The sequence below is a fragment of the Heterocephalus glaber genome, unplaced genomic scaffold (assembly GCF_053883595.1).
Source record: "Heterocephalus glaber isolate CG9 unplaced genomic scaffold, H.glaber_assembly_v1.0 deba00001465, whole genome shotgun sequence".
Taxonomy (NCBI): domain Eukaryota; kingdom Metazoa; phylum Chordata; class Mammalia; order Rodentia; family Bathyergidae; genus Heterocephalus; species Heterocephalus glaber.
In genome coordinates this window covers 30267670-30291321 of record NW_028258312.1, presented here as the reverse complement: position 1 = coordinate 30291321, position 23652 = coordinate 30267670, and the positions used below count along the sequence as shown (strand labels likewise).

At 40.9% G+C, this 23652-nt stretch overlaps 1 protein-coding gene across 8 annotated transcripts in view; it reads left to right on the top strand.

Annotated features, from left to right (window-relative positions):
• The window catches only part of Atg10 (autophagy related 10), a 268942-nt gene that overhangs the window by 5743 nt on the left and 239547 nt on the right, over positions 1–23652 (top strand). For all 8 annotated transcript variants that reach the window (XR_015439007.1, XM_021255724.2, XM_021255723.2 and 5 more), the window contains exon 2: positions 4254–4373. Coding sequence is in view for 7 of the 8 variants with exons in the window: in XM_087181007.1 (XP_087037133.1) it covers positions 4254–4373 (120 nt within the window). In the remaining variant the exon portion in view is untranslated. The remainder of the gene's footprint in view (positions 1–4253; positions 4374–23652) is intronic.

Genomic DNA, 23652 nt, shown 5'->3' with positions numbered 1-23652 from the left:
CTCGCACTGACCCTGTGTCCTCAGGTGCCGGGCGTTTTCCATCCTTCCGAGCCGCTCTTCTGTGCTGACGTGCGTTGGGGTCTGTGGCCGTGCTCTGCGCCCCGAAACCCGCGTCACCGGTCCCTGGACACCGTGGGCGCCCCCCATTGCACCCCGTTGCTAGTTTCTTTGTTCCGTTCTTCGGTTGGTTCCTCTTCCTCCGCAGGCTCCTTAGATGCTGGAGTTCTGCAGGGTCCCCCGGCCTACTGCTCTTCTTGGCCCGCAAAGGAGCGCAAGCTTTGGGATAAGATCCCCTCAACAGCTGGTGAGAATTGTGAATGTAGATCGCATATGCGCACAAAATTCTGAGTAGTTCCATGAGCCGCAGGAAGCCATAGTAAGGATCTTTTGTATAGGAGCCCTTGCTGGATGGTCTTTGCTTTCGTGGTTTCAGTTGTCTTTCTTACGCAGATGACTTCCAAAGGCCCAAGCTGATCTGCCTCCTCCCCATAGCTTTTGGTGTGTGGTCTTCTCCCTCTCACTGCGTGGCATCACACCCTCAGGTCCACTCACCAGACCCCTCATAGCGTCCTCCTCTTCTGTGTGCTGTCGGGCTTGTGTCCCTTCCATCCATCTTCCTACAGCCCCATGATGCATTCTGACCTACCTCAGCTCTAAGCTTCAACGCCCATCTGTTTCTGCTTCCCTGGTGAGGGTGGACAGGTGTAACTGAGTGCGGTTTGACTGCCTCTCCCTCTCTCCCTGCCTTCTGCACATCTTGTTTCAGTGGCACCAAACTCCACCTCCTTTGTCCCTTGATGCCCTTTATTCATGCTGTCCTCCCACTTGGACTCCACTGCAGCCCCTGTGCTGTATCTCCTGACAGTCTGTCATGTGAAACCAAACACTCAGCCAGGCGTGGTGGCACACACCTATCATCCCAGCTACTCAGGAGGCTGTGGCAGGAGGATTGCAAGTTGGAGGCCAGGCTGGGTGATTTAGAGAGACTTGTCTCAAAATAAAATAGAAAAACTGAGGGAGGAAGCTTAATGGTAGTGCTTTGTGTGAACCCCGGGGTTCAATCCCTAGTACCATCAAAACACACAAAAAATGAAACAAACAAAACCCCTGAAGAACTCCCTACCCCACCTCTTGTATGGTCTCGCAGCCCTGTGTCCAAGGCCAGCGCCTCAAACTTGAGAGCTGAGCAGTTGATTGAAAGGGCTGATTAAATCTCGCAGTAATGATTTCGTCCATACTGGAAGGGTTTTAATTCTTCTTAAAATACACACACCTTTGCCAAGATTCAAATGTGTGACTCAGGCATTTTCTTTTCATATCAGTGCTTGATGAAAATTCACCGTTCATTCTTGGTTAACGGATCCCAGAATGCACCACCCAGAGCCCCAGTTGTGGTTTCAGTGAAAGAACCCAATTGCCCCTCGCCCACAGTCTGAGAGTGGAATCTGATGTGGTGAACCCCCTTACCCGTCTTTCCAGTTGCATCATCCATGCCCAGCTCCATCCTTAACTGTGTTTCTCTGTGTTTCTCTTAGATGCTCATCTCTAGCCAGTCATCCCAAGCCAAGCATAGACATAACCACTGTCTTTTTAAGTGCTACTTTCCTGTTTGCTCTGTCTGCTGTTTAAGTGAAGTAGTCGTCTGAGGTGTAGGAGATGGTCTGTGGGCACACGCAGCCTGGGAGCTGGGGAATCCCTGCTGTGTGGCTGCACAAGGGCCAGGTGACCCCAGGTGACTGGCATGCTGGTGAGCGTAGGCTGCACAGGTGCGTGCCTGCTGGCATCATTTTTGCTGCTTACCTCCTGTGTCAGAACATGAACTCTTACAAGGCAAAGACTACACACGCTTTTTATTTTCCTATGTCTGTCCTTCACCTCTGCACAGTGCCTGCTATTTAACCATATTTGGTGTGTGTGGTGGATGAGTGAATGTGTTCTTATGTAGGTCATGCTAAATTTGCATAATCAGAACATCCCTGGTTAGGGAGGAAGCTCCTATAGGCAAATCACTGGCCCTGGAGCCAAGCAAGGGTTGGGATCCATTCTCATTTGAATTATTTACTTATTTGCAGTGTTGGGGATTGAACCCAGGGCTTCTCGCCTGTTAGACAAGCACTGTGCCACTGAGCCACACCTCCAATCCCTTCGTTTGTATTTTTTTCATTTATTTATTTTTTATTAGTCCATGTTTGCAGTACATATGACTACATCCACCACGGAGTGGGGGGGGTACATGTGCATAACACCCCTTCATTCTTTACTCTCTTCATCCCCTCCCGCCCTGCTCCCTCTAGCTCTGGTCCCCTTCCTACTTGCTAAGCCTCTATTTCCATGTTGTTGTTTTTTCAACTCTTTTTTTCTATCCCCTTTCACTCCCCTCCCACCAACTCTTGTTCACCTTCCCATTTGAAGATCTCCCTACTTCCTATTATCTGTTTTTTATTTATCTTTTTATTTATATTTTGGGTTTCTCATATAAAAGGAACCACATGGTATCTAAGCTTGCATGTCTGATTTATTTCCCTTAATATTGTGGTCTCAAAGTGCATCCGTTTTCGTACAGATGACTCAAGTTTATCCTTCGTTAATGGCAGAGTAGTGCTGCATTGTGTGTAAATACCACATTTTCTTTATCCATTCATCTGTTGATGGACATATAGGCTGCTTCCAAGATTTAGCTATAATTAGTTGTGCTGCTATAAACATGGGTGTGCATGGATCACTGTAATATGATGTCTTTAACTCTTTTGGGAAGATGATACCTAGAAGGGGAGTAGCTAGGTCAAGTGGAATTTCTATTTTTAGTTTCTTGAGATATCTCCTCACTGATTTCCACAGTGGTTGTACATAGTTTGCACTCCCACCTACAGTGAAGAAGTGTTCCTTTTCCCCCACAGTCTCGCCAGCTTTTGTTGTTATTTGATTTCTTGATGATGGCCTTCTTTCTGGGGTAAGCTGGAATCTCAGTGTTGTTTTAGTTTGCATCTCTCTAATGGCCCGTGATGTTGAACAAATGTCATGTAATTATTGGCCATTTATACTTCTGAGAAGTGTCTGTTCATTTCACTTGCCTGGTTTCCGATCATGGCTTGCTTCTGCCTTTACATCTGAGGAATGGGGATAACAGCAAACTTCAGGTTGTGGAAGGATAATGAGAACATGAAATCTGCAACATAATATTTGACATAATAAGCCACAGTTATGGCAATGCTGGTGACCCATGAAGACAGGAGAATTCACTGTGCCTGGCCTCTCTCCCTGGGAGCTCTGAACTATACAGTCTGTGTGTTTCCTCATGCTGTAAAATTCTCTTTTTCTAAACAGTGTTTCACATTTTGGATGGATGGATTGATTGATTGATACTGGGGATTGAACCTAAGGCCTTTGCACTAAGCTGCATCCCTGGTCCATTTTTATTTTTAAGTTTGAGACAGAGTCTCACCAAGTTGCCCATGCTGGGATCTAACTTGCAGTCCACCTGCCTCAGCTTCCACCAGTGCTGGGATTACAGGTGTGTGCCCCCATACCCAGCTTGAAAGGTTTCATATGACAAATATGTGGTATATCTTGATAGGTTACATTTGGAGATTTGACGAAGAAAATTAGGTGATCATAATTTTACACCTTGAAAAACAATTTCAAGCTTCAGAACATCATTTGTTACTGAGCCGAACCTACTAGGCGTGAAGAACACCTCACCTCCAGGAGTCCCTGATACACTGTCAATATAGGAGCTGAGCCAGGAGGGGGAGAAGGAAGTTCTAAGGAGGCTGTTTGGAAGGATTATCGTAGAAGTGGTATAAAAGTTAAACTCTTCAAACAAGATATGGGCAAACTAAACATCTTACTAAATATAGGTCCTACTAAAATACAGCTGTAAGGATTTAACCATTTTCAGCATCACCCTTACCATTACAGGCATAGACTGGGGCTAGGGTGTAGCCCAGTGGCAGAGTGCATATTTGAAATGAGGCCTTGGGTTTGATCACTAGCATCAAAACCAAAACAAAAACACTCACAGATGAGTATTTCTTAAAGATCTGGGTTTTGGGCTTTCATGTTGACTGATAAAAAAAAAAAAAATAAGGGGTAGGTTTGAAACACGGAAGCAGAACATAGTTTGGAATGGCCCTGAGGTTATTTCCCATTTTACAACCCAAACTTCGATTTGTTTAAAGAAGTAAGCCAATTAGCAGAATTGCTTTCAATATTTGTTCTAAAGCTGGTGTTAACACTCAGTTTTTATATTGCAGTTACCGTTCAACATGGAAGAAGATGAGTTCTTGGAAGAAAAAACATTCCAGCATTATTGTGCAGAATTCATTAAACATTCACAACAGATAGGCGATGGTTGGGAATGGAAAACATCAAAGGTAAAAAAAAATTTTTTATTTTCTTTTTCAGTGGAGAGTTATTTATTTTTGCCATATAAAATGCCAGTAATTGAAACTAAGGTATAAAGGCTAGGTTGATTTAATAAAAGGCCTAAATTGAAGGATGCTTTAAAACAGATGTCCGTTTTATGATTTCAGCTATGTAACTCATTATTATTAGGCTAATGAAGTATTATCTGGAAAAGTCCTTAGGTGAGCTGCTTTAATTTAATAGATAAGAATGCTCAGCATATCAGTTATTTGAGTATAAACAGACACTTCTCTGGTGCTTTCAACCATTTGTTTATGTGATAGATTTTCTTAAGAAACTACTTTTTGTTCAGAAAGTAAAAGAATACTGAAACAAAACCATAGTCAAAGTCACAGATTCTGAAATATTAAGAACTTCAGTAATCAGAGATTTCTCGATAAAAATTCCCATACATTCCAAAACATTTTCCTTCTGATTGCATGCAGAAATAATGTAAAAGGCCTCTACATTCTTTCATTTGGATTTATACAGTTAGTCAAATTCTCTGCTAAAAGATTTGAAATCTCTTCCTTAAAGACCAAATTTTCTCACTTGACAGTCTGTCGGATTCTTGAAAAGCAAGGAATCCTGATTTTCTGTGGTGTGAGCCTGTGTCCTGTAGGCACTTGAAGAAACTCAAAGAGTTTGGAGCCGATTCCCAGGGTTCAGAAGTGAGCCAGGGAAGTGCAGGTCTTGATAGGGTTGGTGCATCACCTGGGAGAAGCCGGTTTGTCAGTTTGTCGTAAGCCCAGCCCTGTACGGGGACCTTGGACAGTGTGGCTGGGGACAGCTGAGAGGTGCAGGGCCCTCTCTCGGGGAAGGGGCAGCTCCTCCCTTGAGCAGTGACTGGACACTGGATGCTCTCTGGGGCATGTCTCGTCCCGGGCCATGTGACCTTGTTGGCACTTTTCTTAATTTCATTCCTGGGTATTTTATAATTTTGCTTACCATCGTCTTTAAATTTCAATTCATCCTTTTTCCTCTATGGTTATGGATAATATACAAAGGAGCTGTTAATTTTTGTGCCTTAATTTTATAAACATTCAATCACCATACTGAATTTTCCTTCTAGCTTTCAGAGTTTCTTAGTCATTTCAGTTTTCAAGTGGAGTGAGGTCATTTGTAGGTGAAGAGTTTTTGTAGTTGTTATTGGCCTCTTTGTGATAATTCTGTTACTTTATACATTGCTTAGAAAAATGTTCTGGACAAATGTGCTGTGAACTGAGAAAGTTCTACTTATTGCACAACCATCTGAAAGTGAAGTATGGTGCAGGCTGGGCATGCAGCTGGGTGGACGGCCTGTCCACCATGCACAGGGCCCTGGGCTCGATCCCTGGTGCCACAAAACCACACCACGCCACGCCATACCATGCAACACAACACCGCACCAGACCGCACCATGCCACACCATGCTACACCACATCACCCAACCCCACACCAAACGTCAGTGCTTCAGATCCACTTACCATCTAGAATGTTCCTTTTGTTTTGTTTTTGTTTTTCAGTTCAGGCTCTCAGTTCTATGTTAATGCCTCTCATAGATTATTGATAAAATATCTTATAATATGTTTTCAAGCTCTTCCTTTCACTTCCCTTTAGAAGAAATGGAGAAAACATTCAAGATACTAAAAGCAAAATATCCTACTTTCTTGAGATTTGATTTTAAACAATACTAGATCATTTAGAATGTTATTGTTTTTTGCAACTTATTCTTAAAGAAGACTGAAAGAGCCTCCCCGCTCTATTAATTCCTTGCCTCTTTAGTTAAACTTACTTGAATATATATTGAAATATATAGCAACACATCAGAAATATTTTGATTACTTTCATTGTCACTTATAAAATGGATATGAAAATGACTTCTTTCCTAACTTATATAAAGTTTAAAATGTCATTTTATTATGTATAAATTTATACTGGTTTTATGATTCCTTTTTTCTAAGAGCCTTTCTGGATAATTCACATAGTTTTTTTAAAGTCTTTCAGCATTATGCTAAGTACATCAAGTTCATATTTTTAAAATAGATTCTCCATGGGCCGGGGATTTAGCTCAGCGGTTCTGCCGCCTGCCTTGTAACCACAAGGTCCTGAGTTCCATCCCCGGTATCAAAAAAAAAAAAAAAAATCCTACATTATCTCCATGTTTGACTCTGTCTTTCAGTGCTGTTTCAGTAGAACACCCACCGTGGCCCTTCCCATCATTCCTGCTGCCCTGATGAATTTCCTACCTGTTATCTTTATTTTTAATGTTTATTATGAAAAATTTCAAGCATACAGAAGGAAAGAGATTAGCATCATGAGTTCCCATGGCCCATCACCTAGCTCCATGATCTCAGCTCATGGACAGAAGTCTGGTGTCTGACAGCATCTGCGGCTCACAAGAAGGGACTAAGATATCTGGACTTCATTACCCTGGCCTTCTTTTTCTTACCCCTATGTCTTATAATTATGGGTTCTTCAAGTGAACTGCAAATTTATTAATCATCCTATATTAAAATAAATGAACATACTCAAGAAAAGCCCCTAGGGGCAAGAACTATTATTTCTGTAAATTTTTATTTATTTTTAAAATTGTGATAAAGTGCATATAGCATCATGTTTGCTGTCTTAGCCATTTTATGTGTACAGTTCTGCAGTGTTAAGTACATTCACAGTGTTGTGTAACCAACTCCAGAACTCTTGTGGCTCTCGGTAATCACCATCCTTCTAAAAAAAAATTTTAAAAATTAAAAACAAATAAAGAAGAAAAAAACCCCTCCACCGAAAGACTTCTAGATTTGATAACCAAATACATGGGCATAGCTGGATACAAAGTCAACACTCAAAAATCAATAGCCACCTGGTACACGAATAACAAACTCACAGAGAGAGAAATTAAGAGAAAAAAATCCCTTTCACAATAGCATCCACAAAAATGAAATACCTAGGAATCAATCTAATGAAGGAAGTAAAAGACCTCTACATTGAAAACTACAACACTTTGAAAAAGGAGATCTAATAGGATATCAGAAAATGGAAAGATATCCCTTGTTCTTGGTTAGGAAGAACCAATATAGTGAAAATGGCCATACTTCCAAAATAGTTATACAGATTTAATGCAATCCCAATTGAAATTCCAACAGCATATCTCACAGAATTAGAAAAACCAATCCTAAAATTCATTTGGTTAGTGTCCCTCTGCCCCCAGTACTGGGAATCGAACTCAGGACCTTACATTTGCCAGGCAGGCGAGGTGCCACTGAGCTAAATTTCCATCCCCTAAAATTCATTTGGAACCAGAAGAGACCTAGAATAGCAAGGGAATTCTGGGCAACAAAGACAAGGCAGGGGGTATCACAATCCCTGACTTGAAATTATACTACAAAGCTACTATGATGAAAACAGCATGATACTGACAAAAGAACAGACTTGAGGATCAATGAAACAGACTAGAAGACGCAGAAACAACTCTAGACACACTCAGCCACCTAATCTTTTACAAAGGAGCCAAACACCTTCACTGGAAGAAAGATAGCCTCTTTAATAAATGATGCTGAAAAACTGGCCTTCCACATGGCAAAGATTGAACTAGATCCATATCTTTCACCATGCACTAACCTAAAATCTAAATGGATCAAAGATAAAAATATTAAAATTGAAACACTAAATCTTCTGGAAAAGAAAACAGGTAAAAAGCTTGAGGGCATAGGAGTAGGCAAAGACTTTATGAACAAAACCCAGACTCTACAGGAAATACTACAAAGAATCAACATCTGAGATCCCATCTCATCAAAAAGCTTTTGCACAGCAAGAGAAATCACCCAACAGAATGAAGAGACAACCCACAGTGTGAGAAAATTATTTTCACCAGCTATTCATCAGACAAAGGAGATTTTTTTTTTTTTTTTTGGTACTGGATATCGAACTCAGGTCCTTGCATTTGCAAGGCATGCAGCAGAACTGCTGAGCTAAATCCCCAGCCCAGACAAAGGAGAATTATCTAGGATATATAAAGAACTAAAAAAAAAAGTCAGAGCCCGTAAATTTAAATACCCAATCCAAAAATGGGCATCTGAAATGAATAGGCACTTCTCAGATTAAGAAGTAGAAATGGCAAATAAATATATGAAAAAACGCTCAGCATCACTGGCCATTTGTGAAATGCAAATTAAAACAATACTGAGATTCCGTCTCACTCTAGAAAGAATGGCTGCTATCAAAAAATAGCAAATGCTGGAGGGGCTGTGGAGAAAAAAAAACCCTGCTCCACTGCTGGTGGGAGTGCAGACTGATGCAACCACTGTGGAAATCAGTATGGAGATACTTCAAAGAACTAGGACTGGAAGTCCCATTTGACCCAGCTGTTCCTCTGCTGGGACTCTTCCCCAAAGAATTGAAAGCATCATACCACAGCAATATATGCGCACCTATGTTTATAGCGGCACAGTTTGTAATAGCTAAATCTCCCAACAGCCCGAGTGGCCATCCACTGGAGACTGGATAAAGAAAATGTGTTTTTTTTATATAATGAAGTACTACTCTGCCATACAGAAGGGTGAGCTTCAGACATTTATAGCTAATTGGATTCACCTGGAGAACATGTTCTTAAGTGAAATAAATCGGACACACGTGTGAATACTGCATTGTTTCTCTGGTGTGAGAAACGAAAAGTGGGAATAAGGACTGAAATGTATACTAGATATTGGGAAACGGGAAGAAAATGTTCAAATGGGGAGGAGAACAAGGGAGGGAGGAGAGAGAAAAGAAGGAAGGGACAAGAAAAAAGTGAAAATAGAAGGAAAAAGGAAAATAAAGCTTTTATACATAGGGAGGGGCCTGCGGGGAGGAGGGGAATGGGGAAAGGGGCGGAATGTACCAGGTACAGATGCAAATTAAAATAAAGTCTAATTTTAAAAAAAAGAAGAAAAACAAAACGAAGCAAAAGTAGCCATCCTTCTCCTTTCTGTCTATGGCCTTGAGTACTCTGGTATCTCTTAGAACACAGTAGAATCAGACAGTATTTGTCTTTTAATGACTGGCTTCTTTCATTTCCTGTCTCCAAGGTAATCCATTATTTCTACAAATTTTGATTTTGGGTTTTATTTTACTCTTCTCATTTTGTAATTAATCACATGACACTGAACCTCACCTGGGCTCCTCTGGAAGTGCGGGACCCTGAGGAGGCGGCTATGAAGCTGGGCCTTTGGGCAGGCAGGGGGAGAGGGCGTCCCTGGCGTCTGATTTCCAGGCCACAGCCTCTGAGCTGCCCTCTGCCCAAGATCCCCTCAGAATTCAGGTCAGCATCTCAGCTCCACAGGATGGGTCCCTCCAGCTTCACCTGGCTGGGCTTCATCAGCCCTCAGAAGCTGGATTTGGGATTCTATGGAGTAGACAAGAGAGAATTGAGAATGAATTTCTTTTCTTCTTTTTTCTTTCTTTCTTTCTTTTTTTTTTTGAGACAGGGATCTCACTATGTAGTTCAGGCTGGCCTCAAATTGGCAGTTATCTTCCTGCCTTAGCCTCCTGTGTGCTGGGATCATAGGCATGAGCCACCACACCCAACTTCTTTTTTGTTAAGACCGAAGTCTTGCTTTGTAGTCCAGGAACGCCTCCTGCCTCAGTCTCCTGGAGAGCTGGGATTCCAGCCCTGGGCCATCACCTGGGTAGAGTGAATTTCTGACAGGTGGTGGTATCCTAAGTTACATAACTTTGTTCTTTTATGAGATTATATTTCCTTTATTTCTGAAGTGCATTATTAAAGTAAATAAAAGTGTTTTCCATATTTATCTGACAAGTCTCACACTTGCTTATAATCCAGCTGGGTAGAAATCCAGCTGGGTGTTTCTATCAGGAATATAACCAAATCACAGAGTAAACAGTGGAGCTCATGCAGTTACTTTACTTTGCTTATCGAGCTATTTTTTTTTTTTTTTGAGACAGTTTTGCTTTGTTGTCCAGGCGCATCTCTTAACTGCTGGGCTTAAATGATCCTCCTGCCTCAGCCTCCTGAGTATCTACAACTGACAGCCGGTGCCTGTCCCAGGCATCCCATTCATATTTGTGTTCTTTATGTGTTGTTATTACACATTAAACTGCTAGAAGTGATTATTTTTTATTTTAAGGTAAAATGTTAAGTATCTCCACTTATAATTTCAATCTCCATATATACAATAAGCTTAGATTCCTGAAATTTAGTGGCAGTTGTAAGGTTCACTGAAGGAAATAGACATACCCACGGGTTTCTTAGGAACAATGTTACTTTATGTGAGTAAAAAGTAAGCCAGGCTTTGTGGCTCATGCCTGGAATCCCAGCAGTCTGAGAAGCTGAGGCAGGAGAATCCCAATTTTAGCTCAGCCTCAGCAACTTAGTGACTTACTGAGACCCTGCCCCAGAAATAAAAACTGAAAAAGGACAGGGGTTGTAGCTTAGAACAAGGTCTCTGGGCTCAGGGTTCACACACAGCAGTGTTGGTTTGCATCACTTAAGTTTTGCTTCAATTTCACGTTTCTCCCAGTGTCCTTTGCATATTTTTACATATCCTCTTATCAGTGATTCTTCCTGGGGGAGGGGGGTGCAGCACATTACTGATAGTGCATAAGGCTGTATTTGTTTAAGTCCTCTACTGTGAGTTAATAAAATATCATTCTGGCTCCAAATGTCAGTAGATAAAGATTAAATATGTTGCACTCATCTCATCTCTTGATGAGACTGAAGTGGATTTTTTTTTTTAGTTTATTTTAGGAGATTAGGAGAAAAATGCAGTCGAATCCCTGTGCTGTGCTTTTGTAATAAACACTGAATCCTAGTCATTTGCACTAGATTTTTTCATTCATAATTTATTGAGTGTTATGATACGATTTGTCTCTTAAGCATATGTAAATCTTAAGCAATCATTTCAAGAAGAACAGGTTGTATCACTTGTGAATTAAATACTTTTGGCCGTTCATTTTTAAAGACTATCGGGAGTCTGTGAAAAGGAAAGCTATGGTACTTCGAAAATGTATAAATTAAAGTCAAAGTAGTGCTGGCAGCTGTGCAGATTTGACACCTGAGCGCGCAGGCGTGGTCACGGTGAGGCAGTGGCTCTTGGGGTGGCTTCGCCCTGGAGCTCTGTGGGATTGTCCTCTGTGCGCCAGGAGGTTAGTAAGCAAAGCAGCGAGGGCCTGGGCTCAGGCTCACAGAGAAGGGAGCTGACTCCTATGGAGGGACTTGTGTTAAGGATATATGTGAGCCGTGCGTATGACACACATAACCCTTACCTAATGTACTCATATGTCACATGAATTGCACTGCTCCCCTCAGCATGATGCCCCATTTTGATTTGTAGGTCACCAAATTACAATCGTGTGACTACGAGGGAGTGCAAATTCTCACACGTGGTTGCAGAAATGAACTACTTAATGGCCTAAACTGAGAGCAGCATCGCACCTCTAGTACCAACACTGAAGACAAGGTGTTTAAAGTGGTTAGGGTTAAGATGTTTTGAACAGTACTGTGGATACTGCTAATGTTTGGTTCATTGATCAGAGTGTTTGTAAATTTTTTAATGAGTTTTTATTTTTGTTAGTCCGTGTTGGCAGTACACACTCCTCGTGGGGGAGTCGGTGTGACAGAACGCATCCTCACTCTGTTTTCACCCCCTTTCCCTCCCCTCTCTCTCCTTCCCGCCACCTCTTGATTTCTTCTCCTTTTGCAAAAGATCTCTCTGTTTCTTTCCTATTATCTTTAAAAGTATTAATAATCGATCAGTCCTTCTTCTGATTGCCATTGAGTTTCAGTTACATGTTGCAGGCTAGGGAGTCATTTTTTCTCTTAAAGGTAATTTTCCTATCTGATCTATATTGAGTTAATTTCATGCCTGGACTTAGAAAATGCTTTTTTATATCCTTATTTTAAGGTCTTAGAGAATGCTTCCAAGTACAAACTACACTGTGATCAGTTTTTACAATGTTTGTAAAAATAGAGGGGGAAATCACTAATTATCCCACCACCCTCACACGATTGTGGTTATTTTGGTTCATTTCCATACATGTAGGCTTTCAATTTTAAATACCTGTACTCTTAATTAAACAGGTGTTGATATATTTCCCAGTTGTTTCTCTCTTTCCTTCTCTCTCCCTTCCTCTCTTCCCCTCTCTCCCTTCCTCTCTTCCATTCCTGTATTTTGAGACAAGGTTTTGCTATGTATCCAAGGCTGGCCTGAGATTCTCCATCGTCCTGGCTCAGCCTCCCGAGCACAGGCAGGCACCACAATGTCAGCTTCCCACTTGGTATTGAATGGTTGTCCTGTTAAATTTACAAATTTAGAGTGAAATTGAACATCTACAGCATAGCACTCCCTTTTAGGAACGTGATATGTACTTTTTAAAGTCTTTAGTGAAGTTTGAAGTTTTCTTTATATTGGCTTTATTAATTTCTTTAGATTGTTCCAGAGTGGAGTAAGATAGCTATAGCGCTATCGTTATTTAGAAACTAGGTTTTTCCCCCATTTTAGGTTCTAATGGGTTACTACTGATATGAAGATAGTGATTTTGCTTGGTATATTTTGCAACTGGTCATTTTACTGAACTTTCTTACCAGTTTTGGTAGTTTTAAAAATAATTCTTTGGTGCCTTCCATGTTATCTGACGTTGAAAACATGGCTTCTTTTCCAATATTTGTTGCTTCATTTTGGTCCGATTGTATTAGTTTATAGCTTCCAGACAGACTGTGTATGGTAGCAGCAATTCCACTTAATCTTGTTTTATAACAGTCTTTTTCTAAATATTTCTAAAATAAGTATATAGGGCAGGCTTGTTTTCATTTTGCCTAAAGATAACTTAAGTAAATGGATAAACTTATTACCAAGATAACAACTGACTGTCAAGTAAAAGAGCCGAAAACCAAGGCCAGACCAGTATCACAACAAGCTTTTATTGGAGGGACAATCTGCCAGGCTGCCTCTGAACAAAGGAGGTCAGCAGTGTGGCAGGGACTGGAGCACCATTATAGGGTCTGGGTGGGGATTGGGAGATGTGACAGTGAGGGATTGGAGGGTTTGTGAGGTGCATCACCAAGGGATTGGAGGAGCCTGTGATATCACTGGTTGCCAGGAAGGGAGCAAGTATCTTTTGGTGGGAAGAGGGGCATGCAGGGAAGAAGAAGGCTTTCTTTTGGCGGGAGAAGCCATTTTGGGGCGAGGTTTAGGCGGGGAAATACTGCATCATGGGAAGAAGAAGGGCAATTTGGATGAGAAGAGAGCCATCTTGGAACTGGGCTTTGGCAGGAAGAAGGGCATGATGGGAAGGAGAAGACAGCCATTATGTGTAGTGGCCTTTTTAAGGCGAGGGAAATCTATCACTGACTTGTTCGAGTTGGAGCTATACCTAGAAAAGAGTCTAGTATTGTATTACCATGCTCCCATGTGTGACTTGTTTTCCTAAGTCTTAGATCTTCCCGGAAGTTTAACAGTGTAAGTAACCGTGAGTTACAGGTGTGGGCCTTCAGTGCCCTGCAGTGTGATGGAACCGAGCTCCTCCTTCACTCTCTATCAGTCACTCTCTCTGAACTCTGCCAAGGGCTTTGTCCAGACCCAAAGGCCTCGTGCTCTGCCTGCCCCTCAGTACTGGGCCCTGCAACTCTGGCCTACTACTTGGAGTTGGAGCCTCCAGTGATGCTCTGTGCTCCAGGCCCAGCACAGCTCCTTCCTGTCGCGAGGCTTACCTGCCAGAAATGCTCCTCAGGGCTGCCTCCTGCCCTCTTCCAGGGTTGCACCTGCACAAAGCTCATCGCCCAGGACCCTACAAGTGTTGCCTCTGCAGTGGCTCCTAGTGTGGGAGTCACACAAGGCCCAGGCAGGTCCCAAGTTCGCCGCCTGTTCCTTGTGTCGCCTGTGCCAGTGCCCAGCCTCCCCGCCAGCCAGGACCTATAAAAGGGCCTGGGTCCCCTTGTCTTCCTGGATTTGAGTGTTCATTGAGCCTCTTTGTGGAGCCCTCATTTTCCGGATCCCTTGGTTACTTTCTTTTTTAAAAAAATTTTGTTTTATTAGCCCATGTTTGCAGTACATAATGATTACATTCATGGTGGGGAGTTGGTGCGTGGACAGCACACACCTTAATTCTTCTTGCATCCCCTTCTCCTTCCTTCACACATCTCTTGGTCCCCTGTTCATTTGCAAAAAATCTGTCTCCCTGTTTCCTATTATCTTTTATTTTGCACTTAAATTATTTGTACTTTGAGTTTCTCAGACAAGAGAAACCATGTGATACTTGAGCTTGTGTGTCTTCTTTGCTTCACTTAACACTAGTCTCATGGTGCATCCATTTTCCTACAAATGATTCAAATTTATCCTGTTTTCTGTCAGAGTAGTACTCCATTGTGTGCACACACCACATCCCTGCTACTTTCCTGGTTGAGCTGCTGGTTGGTTGCTTATCCTAGCTGGGACACTTAACTCTGTCTTGCTGCTGAGATTGCTGCTTTTACTACTGCTGCTATTGCTGCTTTTGCTGCTGTGGCTGTTGCTGTGGGTAGCATCTGTTCACCTCAGCCTCAGATCTGGGGAGGCCCCTGGGCCATGGGCTGCTAGTCTCACTGCCCGAGGTCCTGGAAAGCCATAGTGGCTGCCCAAGGGAGAAGTGACCCGGGCCGAGTGCCACCGACTCCCACATTCTTGCTGAATTTCAAGGGTTTTCCATGAATAAGTGCTTCTCAGTACGTCATTTGCCTCTAGTTGATTTCCCAGTCCCTGAAAAGGTTGTTTCTAATGATTTTGTCCAGGATCATAGTCATTTGTTGGAGAACGGAATTTGATATCCCACCTCCTGAGCCTTCATGGTGATTGTTATTCACATTTTTTCTGAAAATTTTTTTCCTTGAACACTTTTTCACATTTTAAAATTGTGCTTGATGCCTTTGTGTGTGTGTGTGTGTGTGATTTGTACAATTAAGTCTTTTGCCTCTAATCACTACCCATTTCGTCAAGAGTACATTTAAGCATCACTTACTCAGTTAGGCAAGCTGACTTCTCAAGTTTGGCTGTGATGCTCCTCTGATTGTCCATACAGTGCGGTGGTGAATTGCTGTATACCGGTCCGACTGTGCATTGCATCTGAGAGCCCCGTGACAGCAGGGCCGTGGGGCTTTGCTCTGACTGCTTTTGGTCTTGTCTGATGCGGTCTGGCCTCATGGCTGCTCAAGGTCAGTCTTGAGCTTACCACTGTCCTCCCTGACTCAGCCTCTCGTGCTGGCACGTGACTGTGTTTTTATTCCTACATTTTCTTTTTTATATCCTCGTGCTTAGTGTGGTAAACAGAACACTCTCTATATATTTGTTTAATTGAATTCAAATCATATAAATTGCAAGAAGGCCAGCCAATTATAAAAAAGAAAAACCTCTGTAAATACATTCCATTGTATAATACATTGTTTGAAATGAGTGAGTCATTGATGTTTCAAAACCTCTTTCCTTTAGGAAAATTCACTAAGTAGTAAACTTCCTTTTTAGGAGAATAGCCATAGGGTCAGTATTACTCTGCAAAGTCATCACGACCTCTAGCTGCTGTATCCCTTGCTAAATTCTTTGATCTTTTAGCAGCATTTGCCGGGATTGATTATTCCTTCCTTGATGTGCAGTGCCTTCATTTGGTGTCACTTCCCTGATTTACATCTGATATTAGGCTTCATTCCTTTTCAGTCTGTTGTGCTATTTCTTTTCCCCACACTCATAATATTAGTGCCTGGGATTATTTTTAAGAACTTGGAGGTCTCATCACTTAAATTCCATTTAAATGCCAGTTAGGACCAAATGCATATCCACTGCCCAGGCTTTCCCCCTAAATTCCAGATTTATAAGGCCAACTTCTTACTTTCTTTTCAACTGTCTTACTCAGAAAATGACCCCCTAAACCCCAAAGTATAGTGACATTTGAACTAAAGGAGTGGTACTTCCCTGTGTGTCCCCCATCACCCGTGTCTTAATCCTTTCTCTTCCACAGTTCAGGAGGAGCTTCCACTGAAGTGTCCTTCCCAGAGGAAAGCAATCGGAATGAACTCTCACTGACCAGGAAAGACTTTCCATTGGATGGAGAAGAGACTCAAGGTCTCCATGTGCAGTACATGTGCTGAGGCCGAGGCAGCTCTGAGAGACTAGCTGTGTTCTGGTGCATCCCTCCCCTCTTCCGTCCTGAAGCTGGTTCTCTGTGGGCTCCAGGACACTCCATGCCATCCCTACCAAGATCCCGATCTCTGTAGCTCCAGAGGTTACTCGAGCCTCAGCCATCGGCCCTCAAGGAGTCTCATGCTTTGTGTGTGACTCTCATATTGTGATTCTCCCCCCATGAACTTTAATGCACTCGTTGTACCTTTTCCTCCTATTAGTCTATCTATTGTCAGCTCAATTCAGTGAGCCTTCAGAAGGTAGAGGGAAGTTTCTCTTTGTCCCTGCCCTTGGCATTCCCACCTTCCCCCACCCAGACCAGCCTAATAGAAGGCAACCCAAGCTCCTGGTGTTGTCCTTAACTTCATGATTTCTTCCTCAGCCCGCATGCAGTCCATTAGGACATCCTGTTATCTTCCCTGTGTAGTACCCAGGATCAGACCATGTCGTACCATCACTGCTGCTCCCATGCCAGACTCACCTTTGTCCATCTGCTTCCACTCATGGCGTCATAGTGTGCTACTCTCAACTCCAGGTAGTAGCCAAGTGTCCCAAGGCCCTGTGAACTGCTCTCTTCCTGTCTATGTGCCTTCTGACTTCCCTCGTCACCTCCTCTTAGAATCATCCAGCACACAGGCTCCCTTGCTGCTTCTCAGACACACTGGACAGCACTCCAGCCTTGGGTCCTTAGAGCTGAGTGCTGTCCCTCAACACTTGGCCTCCATACATGGCTGGCTCCCAAGGGCTTTGTGTGACTTACGCCTCCCTGGCCACCCCTTCAGTGAGCTCTTTTGGCTTCTTCCCCTGTCAGCCTCACTCCTGACCCCTCTGTCCTCTTCTCTCCTCTACTTTTTCTTTTTCTCTTCCTACAATTCACCGCCTACGATGTTCTGTAATTCCTTATCATGTATATTGTTTATGTTTCTATTTCTCTGCTCAGTCTTTTAGGACAGGGATCTTTGTATTATTTGCTGATATGACCAAATCAACTGGAGATAGATATGTATATACATATGTGTGTGTATGTGTATATGTGTGTGTGTGTGTGTGTGTATAAAATGAATGATTGGCCATCTGAATTTCTAGAAAAAGTGAAATTCACAAATTTTATGAAGAATTTTATTAGAGAAATATTTTATTTGAAAGATTTTGAGAAATTTAAAAAGTGCCAAGTTTCTTTTTTATCATTTAACTGATGAATTGGGATGCATGAAAACACCATGACATTTACATAAAAAGTTAATAAGTATCATTCAAATAATGTCTTCAGGGCAGTCTTTTTAATAAAACTGGAATTTCTGTAGAAACAGAATTTCTCTATAATGATATGCAGTGTAGTAGAATTTAATGCATACTTTAGATTTAAAAATAACCGTGTAACAGTGTGTTGAGAGGGACCTTTTTATCTTGTACCAAAATTGCAGCTAAAGCCCTAAGCTGAAAACAAAAGTCTCCGAGTAACTCATTTTCTATATCTAGATATCTGAATAATCTACTCACCGATAGGGCCATAAACCTGCCTGTGAACCTGCTTGGACTGAAGACCTGGGGTCCCCACCCTGTCCCAGTATAAGCACAGGTCTCAACAGAGGGTGCACAGTGCTCTTAGTGAGAAACGATCCCCCCCAGAAGGTCCTCCTTCTAAAGCGGGGTAGCCCAGGGGCAGGTGAGGAGGTGGACGCATGCTTAGCTACAGAGCTGTAAGTATGCTCTTTTCTACCTGAGCAGAGGTACAGGGAGTTGAGAACCGTCATGAGGCCACGGGGTTGGGGAACACTAGTCTGGTCACCTAAGAAGAAGCCAGCTTTGACTGTTTTCTGGTGGTCCATCTCCAGCAGGCTGGCAGCCAGGTGAGGGTCTCAGCAGTGGTAGATTTGGGGTGCCGATCAGGGTTCCTAGGTCAGGCCCCTGTGTCAGTGCTAGAGCCGCACAGGTACCCCATGAGGAAGCTATGAGCAAGTTCACCCACATGGAGGGATTTGGACACCATTGTCAGCCAGGGAAGCAACTGCAAATAAGGAGAGGACTGACTGCAAGTGGCTAAGACAGGGATGGCTGCCCTTACCATCCCAGTTCTCCAGCCCTAGGCTTCTGGAAGTAGTGAAGGGCAGGCACTTTTTCTGCAAATCGCCATGTTGTATTTTTTCATTCCAAGCTGCTGATGGTGTGGATTGAGCTACAGGAAAAACAAAAGGGCTTCAAAATTGATTTTGAAACTGAAGCCTTCAAATTAATAAAAATGATGATATGTTTGAGTCTTAATTATCTGAAAGATAGAGTTCTCTTAACTGGAAGCATCTGCAAAAATATGGCCTGGGACCAAGTTGTTGTGTTTAAAGATCCCTTGTATATGAGGTAGGTATTGCTGAGTAATAAGCTATTCCAAACTTAGCCACTGGAAACAACCCCGTGTATTATTTCTTTGAAGTCTACAAATGGACCGGGCAGCCCTGCTGATGTCTGCAGGGGTTGCGTGTACATACAGTCCACTCAGGGGTGGCTGTAGGTGGCTGGTTTCGGATGGCCTCACTTGGAGTGTCCAGTCTGTTAGCCCGAAGACTGTCCTCATGGTGTTGGATCAAAAGTGAGGAGGTATAAATACTCCAGTGCTTTTTAGACCTTGACTTGAGCTTTTCATAGGGCCAATCTCAGAGCCGAAGTGAGAAGCCAACACCAAACAGTGTGGGAGGTGTGAACAACTGGTCACGAGTGCATTCCATCTGCCACCCTTACCAAGTGCTGCAAAGGACAGCCAAGGAGAGTTATGAGAAAAATAAAGCCACCTCATGGCTGTGCCCGCAGGGGAAAGGCCCTTCAGTAGACAGGTTACAATTGACCTGGACTACAGAGGCGCCTAAAACAGACATTATTCCTTTTATGGGTTCATTCCAGTATATGAGCTTAATTGAAGCTGTTTTTTAAAAAGTTTGCTTTTAAATTCAGGAGTCACACCACATTTTGAACATATATAATCTACTTAATATTTAGAAGCTGATAACTGAATTTGTTGTATCCAAAATGAGGAAGGGTTTGGTGACTTTTTTTTAGTTTTTATTAGTACATGTTTGCATTACATAGTGACTATGTTCCTTGTGTGGAGCTGACACATGTACATAATGCCTCAGTTCTTTTTTTTTAATCCCTTTTCTTTCTCCTTTCTCCTCTCTCCCTCTATCTTTTCATCCCCTTCTCATTTGAAAAAGATCTATTTCCCTACTTTCTATTATTTATCTTTTATTTCGCTATTTATATTGAGTTTTTTGTATAAGAGAAACCATGTGATATTTAAGCTTATGTGTCTAATTTATTTCCCTTAGCATTATGATCTCAAGGTGCATCCATTTTTCTACAGATGACTCAAGTTTATCCTTCTTGATGGTAGAGTAGTACCCCATTGTGTATAAATGCCACATTTTCTTTATCCATTCTCTGTTCATGGACATTTAGGTTGTTTTCAAGATTTAGCTCTTGCAAGTTATACTGCTAAAACATGGGTATGCGTGGATCACTGTAATATGATGTCTTTAACTCTTTTGGGAAAATTCCTAGAAGGGGAATAGCTGGGTTAAAAGGAATTTCTAGTTTTATTTTTATTTTTATATTTTTTTTCTAGTTTTAGTTTTTTGAGGCATCTCCCATACTGATTTCCATAGTGTTGTAGTAGTTTACATTCCCACCAGTAATGTAGAGGAGTCCTTTTGGCCCCACGGCCTCACCAGGATTTGTTATTATTTGATTTCTTGATGATATTGGCTATCATCTTCTGGAGTAAGATTAGATCTCAGTGGGGCTGGGGATTTAGCTCAGTGGTTTCATTGCCTGCTGCGCAAGTGCAAGGACCCTAGTTCGATCCCTGGTACCAAAAAAAAAAAAGATTAGATCTCAGTGTTGTTTTAATTTGTATTTCTTTAATGGCCAGTGATGTTGAATAATTTCTTCATGTATCAGCCATTCGTACTTCTTCTTCTGAGAAATGTCTGTTGATTTGTTGCCCATTTTTTGACTGAGTCTTTTATTTTGGGTATCTAATTTTTTTGAGTTCTTTATATATTCTTGATATTAGTCCTCTGTCTAAGGAGTAGCTGGCAAAATATTTTTTCCATTCTGTAAGTTGTCTCTTCACTGTTGTTCATTTCCTTTGTTATGCAGAAGCTTTTTAATTTGATATGGTTCTATTTTTTGATTGTTGGTACTATTTCTTGTGTCATTAGGGTTATGTTCAGCAAATCCTTGCCTATGCCTATGACTTCAGGAGTTTTACCTGTTTTATCTTCCAGCAGATTGTTTCTGTTTAAACATTTAGATTTAATCCATTGTGATTTTGGTTTAGTAAATGGTGCAATATATGGGTTTAGATTCAATCTTCTGCATATAGATAGCCAATTTTCTCAGTACCATGTATTAAAGGTACTATCTTTCAGTATATTTTTGGCACCTTTGTCAAAGATCAAATGGTTGAATGTGCCTAGGGTTGTTTCTATATGCACTATTCTGTTCCATTCAACCACAAGTCTATTTTTGTGTCAGTACCATGCTGTTTTAAAAAAATCACTGTAGCTTTGTAATATAACTTGAAATCTTGGATTGTGATGTCTCTTGCTTTGCTCTCCTTACTTAGGATTGCTTTTATTATTCTAGGTCTCTTCTGATTCCATATGAATTTTAGGGAAGATTGATTTCTCTTGTTCTGTGATGAATGCTGTTGGTATTTTGATTGGAATTGAGTTAATCTGAGTATTGGTTTTGTAAGTATGACCATTTTGACTATATTGATTCTGACTGTCCAGGAACAGGGGATATCTTTTCATTTGCTGATGTCCTCCTTCATCTCCTTTTTTTGGGTACTACAATTTTTGTTGTAGAGGTCTTTCACTTCCTTGGTTAGGTTAATACCTAAGTATTTAATGTTTCTTCATGCTATTATAAATGATATTGTTTTCTTAATTTGTTTCTTAGTGCATTCATTATTAGTATACAAGAATGCTGTTGATTTTTGTGTGTTGATTTTGTATCTTGCTACATTTTTGAAGTTGGTTATTAATTCTAAGAATCGTTTGGTGGAATTTTTTTGTGTCCTCTTTGTAGAGGATCATGTCATCTGCAAATGATGATAATTTAATTCTTCCTTTTCTGTTTTCTTTTCTGTCATCCCTTTTCTTTCTTTTGTTTGATTGCTCTGGCTAATGTTTTGAGTACTGTGTTCAACAGGGATGGTGATAGTAGACATTCTTGTTATGTTCCTGATTTTAGAAGGAAAGCTTTTAGTTTTTTCCCATTTAATATGATGTTGATAGTACATTTGTCACAAATGGCTTTTATCAGATAGTGATAAAGTTCTTCTATACCTATTTTCATTAGAATTTTTTTTAATGTGAATGGCTGTTGGATTTTGCCAAAGGCTTTTTGTGTGTGTGTGTGTGTTTTTATCATGTGTTTTTTTTTCCTTGCTTCTGTTTATGTGATGTATTATGCTTACTGATTTACATATGTTGAACCATCCTTGCATGCCTGGGATGAGGCCTACTTGGTCATGGTAAGATCTTGTTGATAATTTGTTGCATTCTGTTTGACAATATCTTGTTAACAATTTTTAAATCTATGTTCATTCAAGAGAGTGACTTGTAGTTCTCTTTTTTTGGTTGGACAGTTGTCTGGTTTTGAAATCAGAGTAGTGTTAGCTTCCAGATATAACTTTGGGAGTCCTCCTTTCCTTTAATTTTCATGAAAGAGTTTGAGAAAAACTGGAGTTATATCTTTGTGAAGTTCTTGTAGAATTTGGCAATGAATTCATCAAGACCTGGGCTTTTCTTTATTGGTACATTTTCTATTACTGCTTCAATTTTATTTCCTGTTATTGGATAATTCTGAGTTTTTATATACTTTTGTTTCAGTTTTGGTAATTCATATGTATCTAGAAACTTAACCCTTTCTTCACCAACGTATTGGCATACAGGTTTGAGAAATAGTTACTAATAATCTTGTGGATTTTATCAGTGTCCATTATGATTTCCCCTTTTTCATTTCTAATTGCATTGATTTCCTTTGTTTGGTAAGACTGGCTAAGAGTTTTTCTGTTTTGCTTATTCTTTAAAGAAAATCATTTCTTCAATTCATTGAAAAAGTATATATATGTATGCACATATCTGTATATTTATACACAATTTTTTCAGTCTCCATTTCATTGATTTCTTTTCTGATCTTTATAATTTCCTTCCTTGTACTACATTTGGATTGTTCTTGTTTTTGTAGGACCATGAAATTATTAATTAGGGTTTGCTCTGTTTTCCTGATGTGGGCATTTATAGCTGTAAACTTCTCTCTTAGGCCTGCTTTCATTATGTCCCATAAGTTCTGGTGTGTTGTACTGGCATTACCGTTTGATTCTAGGAACTGTCTTATTTGTTCTTTGATTTCTTCTGTGGCTCATGTATTATTGAAGATTATATTGTTTAATTTATATCTGTTTGCATAATTTCTTTGATTTCTTTTGCCATTGATTTCTACTTTCATTGCACTATAGTGTCATAAAATGGATGGTATAATTTTGCTTCTTTTGCATTTGCTTAAGCTTGCTTTATTGCCTCATATTTGGCTTGTTTTGGAGAAAGTTTTATGTCCTGCTGAGAAGAATGTGTATCCTGTTGTTGGGTGGAACACTCTGTAGATATGTATTAAGTCTATTTGTTCAAAGGTTTTGTTCAACTCTGATATTTCTTAATTTTTTTGTCTAGTTGATCCATTTGTGATAATGGGGTATTAAAGTTCCTCACTTTAATTGTGTTGATATTTATCTGACCTTTCATATATCCAGTAGTGTTTGTTTCATGAAGTTGGGTGTGCTGTTGATGCATATATGTTTATAATTGTTATTTCTTCTTGTTGTATTATTGCCTTAACCAATATGTTGTGACCTTCTTTACTTCTTCTAATCATTTTTTGCTTGAAGTCCACTTTGTCTGGAAATAAGATAGCTAGTCCTGCTTGTTTTGGGGTTCCTGTGGCATGGAATGTTGTTTTCCATTCTTTGATTTTTTGTTTTTGTGGCCCCTGAATTTCTTTTTGGGTTAAAAGTGTCTCTTTTATACAGCATATAGTTGCATTTGTTTCTTGATCCATTCTGCTAATCTGTGTC